This window comes from Pempheris klunzingeri, chromosome 20 (genome assembly GCF_042242105.1).
Source record: "Pempheris klunzingeri isolate RE-2024b chromosome 20, fPemKlu1.hap1, whole genome shotgun sequence".
Classification (NCBI taxonomy): domain Eukaryota; kingdom Metazoa; phylum Chordata; class Actinopteri; order Acropomatiformes; family Pempheridae; genus Pempheris; species Pempheris klunzingeri.
The window spans coordinates 3,721,158-3,733,566 of NC_092031.1; the positions used below are offsets into that span (position 1 = coordinate 3,721,158).

At 42.9% G+C, this 12,409-nt stretch overlaps 1 protein-coding gene across 2 annotated transcripts in view; it reads left to right on the forward strand.

Moving 5' to 3' along the window:
- The window catches only part of LOC139219455 (vesicle-fusing ATPase-like), a 44,429-nt gene that overhangs the window by 4,073 nt on the left and 27,947 nt on the right, over positions 1 to 12,409 (forward strand). For both annotated transcript variants that reach the window (XM_070851311.1, XM_070851310.1), the window contains exons 4-17: positions 834 to 873; positions 3,172 to 3,338; positions 3,456 to 3,572; positions 3,659 to 3,734; positions 4,411 to 4,566; positions 6,743 to 6,942; positions 8,583 to 8,748; positions 8,931 to 9,005; positions 9,452 to 9,639; positions 10,517 to 10,612; positions 11,014 to 11,170; positions 11,350 to 11,483; positions 11,873 to 11,939; positions 12,084 to 12,163. In XM_070851311.1, the coding sequence (XP_070707412.1) occupies positions 834 to 873; positions 3,172 to 3,338; positions 3,456 to 3,572; positions 3,659 to 3,734; positions 4,411 to 4,566; positions 6,743 to 6,942; positions 8,583 to 8,748; positions 8,931 to 9,005; positions 9,452 to 9,639; positions 10,517 to 10,612; positions 11,014 to 11,170; positions 11,350 to 11,483; positions 11,873 to 11,939; positions 12,084 to 12,163 (1,719 nt within the window). The remainder of the gene's footprint in view (positions 1 to 833; positions 874 to 3,171; positions 3,339 to 3,455; positions 3,573 to 3,658; positions 3,735 to 4,410; positions 4,567 to 6,742; positions 6,943 to 8,582; positions 8,749 to 8,930; positions 9,006 to 9,451; positions 9,640 to 10,516; positions 10,613 to 11,013; positions 11,171 to 11,349; positions 11,484 to 11,872; positions 11,940 to 12,083; positions 12,164 to 12,409) is intronic.

The following is a 12,409-nucleotide window of genomic DNA, read 5'->3' on the forward strand; positions in this document are numbered from 1 at the left end:
GGTTCTAGTGTTTGACAGAGAAATGTTCCCTGCCACATGCTCTCAGTGAAAACTGTTCTCTGCAGATATCCTCCAGAAAGAGTGATTTTGTGAGACAAAATGAAAATGTTTTTGTTTCTGGATGTTTATCATCACTATGCCTATATTTGCTGTCCAAGTAACACATTTATTTGATAGCTGAAGTACCGGTGCACACTTGTTTGGTGTTGAAGATAGATATATATTTGTAAACCTTGCTAGCAGGACAGAATGTGACCTGATATGCTGCATGTCAAGATGTTCTCTAAGAAAAACTGTGCTGCCTGTGGGCTCTTTGCATGGACCTCTTTGTTTGTCTCAATCTGTCTGTTACTGCTTTTTCCTTTTTTACCTTGCTTGTCTCTGCCTGCTCTTCCTCCGTCTATAAACTTGGCAGCCGCAGCATCACACAGGTACTACCGTAACCTCCTCGAGGCGGTCTTATTTCACCACAAGAGTTTATTAAATGTTATCTATTGATTGATCCGCTCAGATCTGACATGGCAGCCATCATTGGCCGCCATCTCAACCTCTCAACTAGTCAACTGGCGGTTAAAGAAGTTTTAGATATAGATCTGAGTTATGCATTGTAGTGTAAAGAAGTGTGAAATAAGACCACGCTGCAGAGGAACGTTGTACTGATGAGTCCAAGAAACTTGTAGTGTTGTTTATTTGAGGTTCACTGTAGCTGACAATCTTATTGATGGCCAAATTGTAACCAGCTGCCCTTTTTTCCACGGCAATAATTTGTTCTAATACAAAAGGAAATGACGAGACATGGAACTTTAACAATCACTTGCCTTTTTTCTCTACAGAGAAAGTGGGCCGGTCTATCCATTGGACAAGAGGTTGAAGGTAAGCTTCATGTTTGTAGCACAAGACTTGTGATTTTCTAGATTTTAAATGAGCCACACTCATTACTGTGAACACACACACTGTAGATTGTTTTGACTCAATGCTACATAGACTGTTGTGCTGTCAAATCTTTGTTAATCCGCAGATGAAAATAGGTCCCAACAAATGCACTATTTCCTCACACATGAGAAACGTTCGCTAAAGAATTCAGTGCCCAGATGTTTAGAAACTGCATATTTTTTGACACATTTTAACTACGTACATATAGTATTGAAACATTTTATGCTGTAACACCGTCCGTATCCATCAAATGTCTTTCAGTCTACGTCTTTTTTCACCCGTCCCACTCGAAGACATTCCCATTCAGTGTACAATGTTTTATAATACAGTTAAGTATAACTAAAGTTTTTCTGTAGCAGCTGGTGTAATGCACATCAACATGGTAAATAAAGATAGTCACATGGATACTGGTGCACTTTTAGTTGCACCATGAACCAAATTCATTCTTCAGGCCCCACAAGCCTCCGATTGTTCTACGGTGTCCTTTCAGCCTTTTGTGATGACTGCCATTAATTTGTCATCTATTGATTAGCAGTGCTTGACAGTCTTCCTCTCTTTTCCCTGAATGCCTTTTTAGTCACAGACACCTCGCCACAATAGAAATATAATAGCCTCTGACATCAAATCTAACCCTCAGACGTTGAGGGATTCATGCAGCGTACATGTGCCTGACTTTAAAGGCTGCAGTCTTTCTCCCCGCCAGAAAAAAACATGTCACTGTGCTGACTTCTGATGGTCATATTCTGCAGATGACTAATTATAAGAGGGGTTAGGGGGTTTAGCTATTATTTAGATGTCACAAAGGGTCATGATTTACCCTGCACAGTGAGAGACACGATAACAATATGGCTGGGTGGTGTGTCAATGCACATCTGTGTCACAGGCTGGCCAGCATCCAGAGAAAGGAAAGGTTCTGTTCTTTGATAAGATGTTTCGCTCGGCTCCCTCAGGCCAAGCCATGCCCAAAGTGATGGGCTCTATTATGATACTGTCTGCATATCAGGAGTGAAAAGGAGGAATGAAAATATAATCCACCGAGTGAACAAGTCTCATGATACCTTTATCTCTCTCAACATCCTCTAGAAAAAACAACAAAGCCTTTTCGCTTTTTTCAATGTTTGATCAAAGGAATATTCTCACAGTTTTGCCAACTATATCAGAATATTTGAACATTGAATTAATATCCATAATGGATAGGGTGTTTTGGCAGCGTCTCCTGGTAACTGGAATTTGAATAATGTAGCAGATATTGCTAATTAAATGGCAGCGGTCTAAATATCAGCTCAGTCTACAAGAGAACAACTTACAGTACGACTGATTTCCATAATGTAGCAGTGTAGCAGCATACCAAATACAGGAACTGCTTGGTGTGTTGCTGATTTAGAGGATTAAAGGAACTGTGTTTGTTTAGAACAGCATGCTAACAAGGCATTAATTGATTTGGTGAACACTCAAAATGCATTAATGAGCTTAGACCCTGGCGCTTAGTTATCGACTAATTGGACGTAATCAGACCATGAATGCTGCGATACAGTCTACAAGTCAAGCAGTCTGCCTGGAGCGTAGCGTCACCAGTGTTCAGTTATTATGTATCATTAAAACTGTTCATTAAAAGGCTGCATAATGTGTAATTGTAAAAAGCAGTTCTGTTACATAAGCATCATAGACAAACCCATAAATAATCATGCCTGAATTATGCAGTGTTGTCCAGCTTACCAAAGCATGTCACTCTCATTAACCCGTTTCCAGCAGAAGCCGACAGCTGTTTTAAACAAAAAACTCAGACAAACTTACTGTTCACAACCTGCCCAGCACCCAAAGGCAGGCAGGCAGCATTAGCGACTAGCTGGTGAAGAAGGAATAGCATGCAGCAGCTAAAGAGCCAGATTGTTGATACAGAGCTTAAGAAGAGTGAACATCAGACTCCAACTGAATCCTTATCTTCCTCTGTGTCTACTGCATGTGTAAACAGGCAACTGTTTGGGATAACAACTTTAAAGGGTGATGATCTGACAGACGTTGTGCTTTCAGCTTGTTCCTCCTCAAGTGGCCACAACAAGCAAAGAAGACATTTGCTCCTGAGAACCTACAGGAAGCACAGTGTCATTTGGCCAGTTCATGGGTAGTTAGGCTCTGAGGAGAACTAACCGTCCCATCAGAAACAGTCCAGCTCAGTGTGAGATGCTGTTGTCTGAACTATAAACCTCTTCACCTATCGTTTTTTTCCCCTCTTTATAGTAACAAACTACAAGTTTGACAAGTCCAAACAGTGTATAAGCACCATGACAGTGGAAATTGACTTCCTGCAGAAGAAGAACGCAGACAGCAACCCCTACGACTCAGACCACATGGCCAGCAAGTTCATCCAGGACTTCAACAACCAGAGCTTCACCATCGGCCAGCAGGTGTTTGGGCCGTTCAGGGGTTAATAATGTTCCGGTCTAAACATTTGCTTGTTTGGAGCTTTTGGTTTTCTGTCCTCATCCCATAAATTTTGCCTGTGTGTGTTTTCTTTTATTTAGTTGGTGTTTAGTTTCTGTGATAAGGTGTTTGCCTTGCTGATAAAGGACATGGAGGGCATGGACCCCAGCATCCTAAGGGGAGATCACACCTCCGACAAGAAACAGAAACAGAAAAAGGTATCTGGAGATTTTCCCCTTTCCTCCAGACACATACAATAAGAATAAAAGAATAAATAGTTGACTTTTTTTGTTTCTTCCCTCAGATTGAGATCGGTTTGCTGCTGCCAAACAGTCAGGTGATTTTTGAGAAGTCAGAGAGCTCATCCGTGACACTGGTTGGTGAGTGTCCACAAAACATGGCTCTAATAACAGTTCGCTGCTACACCTGTTGAAACACAGCTCAAGTAACAACCACACATGGTTAGTTGATTACAGGACATGATTTCAGTTGAATCTTGTTTTCTAATCTTTAGTCAATAGCCAGTGCAAATGTGGAATACAGCCACTAAAGCTGTCATGACAATAACATATAATAATACAAATGTGTCTTTACATTCACTGGCTGTAGGACAGTTCTGTGTAAAACCACAAGGGGGCACACTTCACACATTTTGCTCCGCTTGCTTTCCCTCTCACATTTTGCGGTACAATGTTTAAGTCCATCTGTGCCAATGGCCTCCTTAAATGTAATGTATTCTAGTTGTATGACTTTTGTGAGATTTTAATGAACACAGAAGTCAGAAACGAAGCAAAATTTTAGAATTTACCTCATGTAAAAGACAAAGCAATTGTTCAAACAGTGCTCCTTCAATACACCAGACTAATTTCGCTGCAAAGAATCAGAGTAGAACTTGAAAAAACTCCTGCAGGTGTCACTTATAACTGTCAATTAAAGAAGCACAACAAAAAAGAGCGCTGTTGTATAGAAGTAAAAGAATATGCGTGTTTTCCAGTGAATAATCAAAAACATCAGGCTCTCCAAAACATTTAGTGTGTTTGTGTCTGACCTCCTCAGGGAAGGCCAAGACACGAGAGTCTCGCCAGTCCATCATCAGCCCAGACTGGAACTTTGAGAGGATGGGCATCGGCGGCCTCGATAAGGAGTTCTCTGACATCTTCCGTCGAGCCTTCGCCTCCCGAGTCTTCCCTCCAGACATCGTGGAACAGATGGGTGAGTTTCCCTCTCTCGCTTAATGCCGCTATCGCTTCCACTTTCCACTGTCTCACCGCAAGGCCGATGATTTCATGAAATTGTCTGTGTGGTGAGGACATTTTCATATATGACTTGCTTCAGTTTTATTTTCATGCTCAGTCCTTAAATTCAGCACAGGAGAGTGACGTGCACAGATGTTTCTTCTGTGCCTTCCTCATTGTCCTGAGTCATTTTAATCTATCAGTTCATCATCCACAGATGCACCAGGAGGCTCCCTCAGGTCAGACAGGTGTCTTCAGAAGTGCCTCCCTGAAAATTTCATAGGGCCACTTCCCCAAATGCCAGATGTCCAAAATGCACCAACAAAAGTCTTTCCTTTTCAGTTTGTTCTTGAGATGAGAACATTTGCACTCTCTTTCATCGACATGCTAAATATAAATAGCTGCACCGAGCAAAAGAAACACATTAACCTTGTGAGAAACACTGCAGTCTCTCTTAGGACTGGTACATTTCAGTGTCTCTCAGCATTCATCAGGTTTAGCCGATTAGTAATACATGCCAAATATAATCACTGTTTTCAGCTTGTGTTCAATCTTCAAATCAACATTGTGGCCAATGAAACGTCAAATAACTCCTTTACAGGGATGCATCATTGCTCGAATCGCTGAAAACCCACAATCAACGATTAGCAGGCAAGGCAGCGTGTGTGCCTCGACCGTGACTAAAAACCCTGGCATCCCCTGCCAGCGATCCCTGCACACACTCATTAATAGATCTTTGACAGCTGTCAAATACGGTGATTCACTTTGCAAAGGACAGCAGCTCGCTGTAATGAAAGCCATCAGGTAGTCCTCTTTGTGACTCATACACAGAATCCTTTCCACACACATGTGCACACAGTCACAGAAGTCCTAATTCTTGCTCCCAGACCCAGAAGTCTTGTGAAAGCCTGTTGTTAAGATCACTGAGCTTGGTAAATACACGCATAACTTACATCTGGTACTCATAGACGCTCCTTACCCACAGTGCTCGGGGCCTGTGGCAGCGTCCAGCAGTGTGTGAGCTGACCTTTAGCCGGGCGGTTGTGTGCAGCAGTCGGCCTTTGGCTGTGGCCAGCTGGCTGCTGTAATGAGATGGCATGCCATGATAGAGCATCCAGCTAAAGGTGAAGCTGTAATTGGCAGGCGTGGGGAGCAGGGAGAGCAGGTGCTGACAGAGAGGTGGTGGGCGTGTGTGTGCGTTACACATTTTGTGTGTGCGTTGGAGCAAACGTCTGAAAGTTTCACCTTGTCTCCCCTTTGCTCCCAGAGAGGTGAAGCAGACAGACAGAAGCTCCCAAACCCAACACAACCACGTAACTTATCCCCGCCTAGCTGGAGAAGGCGTCCATCCACCCCCACCTGTCATCCCGGCTGCTTTTCCTTCAGCAGGCCCAAATGGCAGCTCAGATGGTTATCTGGGGCCTCTCAATTAGTCTGGGCTAAATGTCATTAAGCAGGTGCAAAAGGGCATTAAAAGACCCAGACTGTAAACCTGGTCGAGTCCCACACTTGATCTTTATGGAGGAGAAATGAAATAAAAAGGAAACCAGTGGTGCTGTGATGAAAGCAGTTATAGGCCTGGCTTCTCTGTGTAAGCAGACAGCTGGAATAAGTGTCCAGATGATGTTGCCTCTGTCTTCTGTCGCCACAGTTTTTCATGTGCAATAAATTCTGTCTGGACGATCAGTTATCGCCACAAACAACTGGGTAACATTTAAAAAAAAACTGCATACGCATTATGAAGCCAAAGTCACTTCCAGCTAGCAGTCATCTAGCTCTCTTTCAATGTGTGATATTGATTTTCTTTACATTTCAGAAATACAGGATCTCACAGCTCAGCTGACTTTGCTTCGTGGGTCACCACTCTACCCTGCCATACGCATTATTACATAACTACTTCTAGTAGTAAACCAGTAGCTTAGGGAAAGGGGGAAAAAGGCAAATTCTTCCCTAAATGTTGGCAGTGGACGAGACCTTACTCTTGAAAGGGATAAATCCAGCTGCTTGATTACCATGTTTGAAACATCAGATTAAAAGTCCTTCGTTTGGGTTTTGTCTAGCAAAGATAGGAGCTTTTATAACCAGTAGAAACATTTGCTCTCAGTTCAGTTTAACTTCTGTTCCTCTCTCCCTGGTTGTGTGTCTGTCTCCAGGCTGTAAGCATGTGAAGGGAATCCTGCTGTACGGACCCCCAGGCTGCGGTAAAACTCTGATGGCTCGACAGATTGGCAAGATGCTCAAGGCCCGGGAGCCAAAGATCGTCAACGGCCCCGAGATTCTTAACAAGTACGTCGGAGAGTCTGAGGCCAACATCAGGAAGCTGTTTGCAGACGCAGAGGATGAACAGAAGAAGGTGAGGAAAGGACAAAATACATTTTATATATATTATACAAGAGCCTTTCTCCTGATTTATGTATAATGGTGCAGTAAAAACTACATTATTGTTGCCAGAGCTTTCACGGGGTGTAGAATTTAAAGAAGTACTAAACCTGCAAAGCAAAAGCTCATATTTTGATGCTAATAAATGAGTCTGTTTTATTACACCTTTCAGATATATTACCTGTAGTGCTACAGTGCAACTTTGCTGCTCTTATTATCCACACATCAGATAAAAAGTCACTCCAGGTCTGTTCTCGGGGGTCAGTATTCTCCCATTATCCCAATGAAGCACAGATAAGCATTTCATCTATCTAAACAGAAAAAAAAACTCATTTCTCCAGGAGTGGAGAGATCTGCCCTTTAGCCAGACATAGCTGTAATAACTTTGGTAAAGTTCTGGTGTGTTTCTGTGTGTTTCTGTGTGTGTGTGTGTGTGTGTGTGTGTGTGTGTGTGTGTGTGTGTGTAGGGGGTGGGGGGGCAGTTATGCGTTGAAACCCAACAGTGATGGTTGGTTTGGATGGTGAGACACTAGCATCGAGCCTCACTCTTCACCACCTAATGAGGGGCTGGGCTCTCTTTGACCTCCTATTAGACCTCCCTACACACACACACTCACACACACACACACACACACACACAATCCTGTGTGTAATAAGGACAGCTCCACACCTGCTTTAAATGCTAGGGCTGAGACTGACAGGTCTGTAGATGGAGGGATAACCCCCCACCCTGCTGCTCTCTCACTTTTTCCATCTGTCTCTCTGTTGAGGGTCAGGACTGATTTTTCAAGTCAGGATGAAAGAAAAGCATCGGCAGCGTCTTGACCATGTAAAGGAGTAGCACATTTGTAAAATGTTTTACTGTCTCTTATGATATATTTGACTTTATGTGCAGAAAATATTTGTGTAAGGAATTAAATGCCAAAAAATACAAGCCAGTCTGTGTTGAGAGAGCCTGTATATGGCTTCAGTGAGACCGCTGTGCTTCCTCTTCTGTTTCTGTCTTGCAGTAGATGATGACTAAACATATGAAATATAGTCATTTCATTTTTATTTGATAGCCCTCAAAGTCAGTGCCTTTTGTCCTGATAGAAGAGTAATATTCACTTTCAATATGAATGAATTGATCAGACATGAGTAAAATCGGAGCCCCTAATTATCTTAGTTTAAGCTACCAAATTAATTAATACAGTTATTGGCTTACAGCTGGTCAGGATTCTGCCCACTGGAGGAAACTCTCAGACTCTCATATCTTCTTAAAACTTAATTCATCAGGCTTTGTGGCCTTGCTTACTCCAGAACTGGCCAATTATGATACATTAAGACCTTGAATAACATGTGGAAATCCTTTAATTTGACGCCTAACTCAGTTTGGGATATACTGGAAGAATACATACCCTGGATTATTTAGGCAAAGACTTTATAAATGCATTTACGTTTTGTAGTTTTAAGTAAATAACTTGTACACCACCATCAACTGCAAAGTAATTTTTTCAAGCCCAAAGGGCATTTTGCAAGACAAGAGGAGCTCTTTACTAGTGTGAGCAGATACTGGACGGCACATATTTACAATATTATATGTATTTCTTTCTACCTCATCTCTCTGCTGTGCAGCTGGGTGCAAACAGCGGCCTTCACATCATCATATTTGATGAGATTGATGCGATCTGTAAACAGCGTGGCAGCATGGCAGGCAGCACAGGAGTCCACGACACCGTGGTCAACCAGCTGCTGTCCAAGATAGACGGAGTGGAGCAGCTCAACAACATCCTGGTCATAGGTGCTCACACACACACACACACACACACACACACCCTCCCTCTGTTTCCACAAAGTAACACACAAACTCACAGGCTCTCCGCTGTCATCCCCGAACATCTGCGCTCTGACTCATCCCTCTCATCAATCCTTTTCCTCTGCTGTCTCCCCTTTCCACTATCTGTCCATCTGTCCCTCCCTCAGGTATGACCAACAGGCCCGACCTGATAGACGAGGCCTTGTTGAGGCCAGGAAGACTGGAGGTAAAGATGGAGATTGGTAAGAAGTGACGGACGCACTGATGTACTCAGTATCACTCCATACATTTCTGTGTGTATCTCAGTGGTTTGTATAATGTTTGTGTTTTTTCAGTCTATTGTAACCAGATTAAGTCATAGAAGGGTAAAATCTCACAGCTGCTGATCAACTACATTTAACCTCCTTTTTACTTTACATGAGACATTCTAGTCTTGACAGGCAAAGTAAATATAAAATAGTCTCCACTCTATCAAATGCTTTTAAAGTATCTTTGAGCATTGTACTTCAGCCAGTGAAGACCAGCAGCCCAAAGGAGGTAGTTTAGCAGCATATTGGCGGCTCCCTGCTGTGAATGTGAGACTTGATCTGTGTCAATAAGAGTAGTATAGAAACAGGACACCTTACACGGTCAACATACCTTTGAATGTTGAAGCTTCAAGTTCCCGATCTCTCCCTTTCTCTCCCAGGGTTACCCGATGAAAAGGGCCGCATTCAGATCCTCAACATCCACACAGCCAAGATGCGCCAGTACGACCTGCTGGGCGGTGACGTAGACATTAAGGAGCTGGCCGTGGAGACTAAGAACTACAGCGGTGCCGAGCTGGAGGGCCTGGTCAGGGCTGCACAGTCCACTGCCATGAACAGACACATCAAGGTCAGAGTCCTCCAGGGACATTTGGCATATTAATGCTCACATTTACTCTCATATTCAAAAATCCTTCTTACATTCATGAATCCGATTTTTTAGCTCCCATCCTTTTATACAATACATAGATTTTCATATAATTTTCAATAGAGCTTTATTGTTGTACTGCTGTGATAATGGAAAGCACAATAGCCAGTTTAAGTATGATTTGTTGTTTGCTTGATTGATTTAAATGACTCCCCCACATCAGAGACCAGACCAGCACCTTTTACATACAAAATAAAAATGTGTCTAATCTTTGATCTTAATCTTTGGTACTATTAAAGACTACATTCAGTGTAGAATAATGGAATAATGTTGCTAAGTTCAAGGTGCATGGTACACTGCTGTACAGTGCCAGTTTAACTAGCCACCCAGGTAAAGAGAAGGGCTGGATAAATATCCCAGGTGTGTGCGTGCATGCGCCCCCTCTCTTAAGTGTTTTATCAGGTGCATAAGCTCAAATCTACACAGCTCAGTGGGACACACAGATAAGGTGAAGCTCTCATCTGTTAAGTGTTCTGCCCCCGCAGACACACACGGAGCAGCAGATATTGGAGGGTGATGATTAATGACGGACAAGGGGCTTACACATGTCTGATGGCTGTGACGTTTTTCTTCACTCCTCTAAACACTTATTCTTCCCTCCCTCCTCCTCTCGGCCTGACCTTTCTGCTCTGAGGGAGCGCGTTGTCTCCTGACACATTCTGCAATCTAAATGTGCAATACTTCATATAATGGATTTCATTAGCTGGGGGCACGGAGTTCATCCTGGAACGAAAGTAACTCGTTGTTTGCCGTCGCTCAACTTGTACGATGTTTGTGTGTGTGTTTATGTTTGTTCTAGGCCAGTAACACGGTGGAGGTTAACATTGAGACGGCAGAGAAGCTGCTGGTCAACAGACTTGACTTCTTGGCCTCACTGAATAATGACATCAAACCTGTAAGTATAATAAAAACCTCCATGAACCTATTATGATGTATTTTATAATAACATTAGTTATAAGAAGCCTCCATGTAACTTGTGTGAGGCTGCTAGATATTATGAGCCTGGACAAACCTATCCTTCACCTCTCATTTCTTCCAGTAAATGAGATAATGGTAATTATGCTGCACTTGACTGAATCTGAACTTTTGGAGAGGACTTTGTATAATCCCATTGGGTTTCTTTTTCTGCAGCACATGTCTATTTAGTGTGTTTTTTATTGTATGTCTTGTACTGTGACATATTAATATGAATCCAAAGTACATGCAACTATTTAAATGTGGTCTTGTTCAATAAAGATGTTGAGTACTTCAGCGAAAATTTGGTCTTTATATATTTTCTTCTGTCTTTGTGGCCAGGCGTTTGGTACCAATCAGGAGGACTACGCCAGCTACATCATGAACGGGATCATCCGCTGGGGCGACCCGGTGTCAGCGGTCCTAGAGGACGGGGAGCTGCTGGTGCAGCAGACAAAGAACAGCGACCGCACACCGCTGGTCTCTGTGCTACTGGAGGGTACGACTCACACACGCTGACCTCATGCGACCCAAGCATGTAGACCGAACATCTTTAGTGAGCATAAAAACCTGAAGATGGCTCCTAAACTAAAAACTGCCTTATGTTTGAAGGATATCCCTTTGTAGCCAAATTATTTATGTTATTACAACTGATTTGTGATTGGTCCTCTCCCTCAGGTCCACCCAACAGTGGAAAAACGGCGCTGGCTGCTAAGATCTCTGAAGACTCCCAGTTCCCTTTTATCAAGATCTGCTCCCCCGACAAGATGATCGGACACTCGGAGATTGCTAAATGCCAAGCCATCAAAAAGGTAACACTCACCACTTGACAATGTTAAAAATCTTTACACGCTGAGTAGAAACTTATAATCTCTAGTAATTATCTGTAGGCCATGACAGGTTTGGGATTCATACAGAAAGTATGTAAAGATGTGGAAAATGTATCTGCAGCACTGAAGCATGTATGATGGCAGTTTTAATGGGGCTCAAACCACAATCTTGTGAATGCTGTCAAAATAATCTCTCCATTTAAAAGCTTTATTGGCTGACCGCATTAACATGTCACCCGTAAACAAAGCTGAACTTGGACTGAAGACATCTCACATTTGAAACACTTTTAAATCCAAACTGACCATAACAAACGATTCCTCTCTGTGTTTTTCATGCATAAAGAAATGTGCACTTTTATTCCCTTTGATAGATATTCGAAGATGCCTACAAGTCCCAGCTGAGCTGTGTGGTTGTGGATGACATTGAACGTCTGTTAGGTAAGACTTCAGTCGTCCTTCATCTGCTGTGTTGAATTCAAGTCACTTTCTGTTTGGTCCGTTTGAAAAGATATCAAATTGTGAATCGACCAATATGTGACACGAGAAATGAGAAATTGCTAACAGAACGATCTGTCTCATCAGACTACGTCCCTATTGGCCCTCGTTTCTCCAACCTGGTCTTACAAGCTTTGCTGGTGCTACTGAAGAAACCTCCTCCAAAGGTAACAAAAGCATTGTTGTGGTATTCATGTGGAGCATGCTCACCGTGGGGGTGCTAGTCCTCAGCTGGCAGAAAGAGGGCAGCAGATCTTCTGGATGTCGGGGCAAAGTCTTGTGAGGAATTGTTGGAGGTCTTTGGCTGCAACTGGCATGTGTGTGCGACTGTGTGTGAGTGTATGGTTATTAGTGAGTGTTTTGGTCCAGGCCTGTTGTGCTCGCAGTGAATGGTGGTGGTAGAGACCCATTTC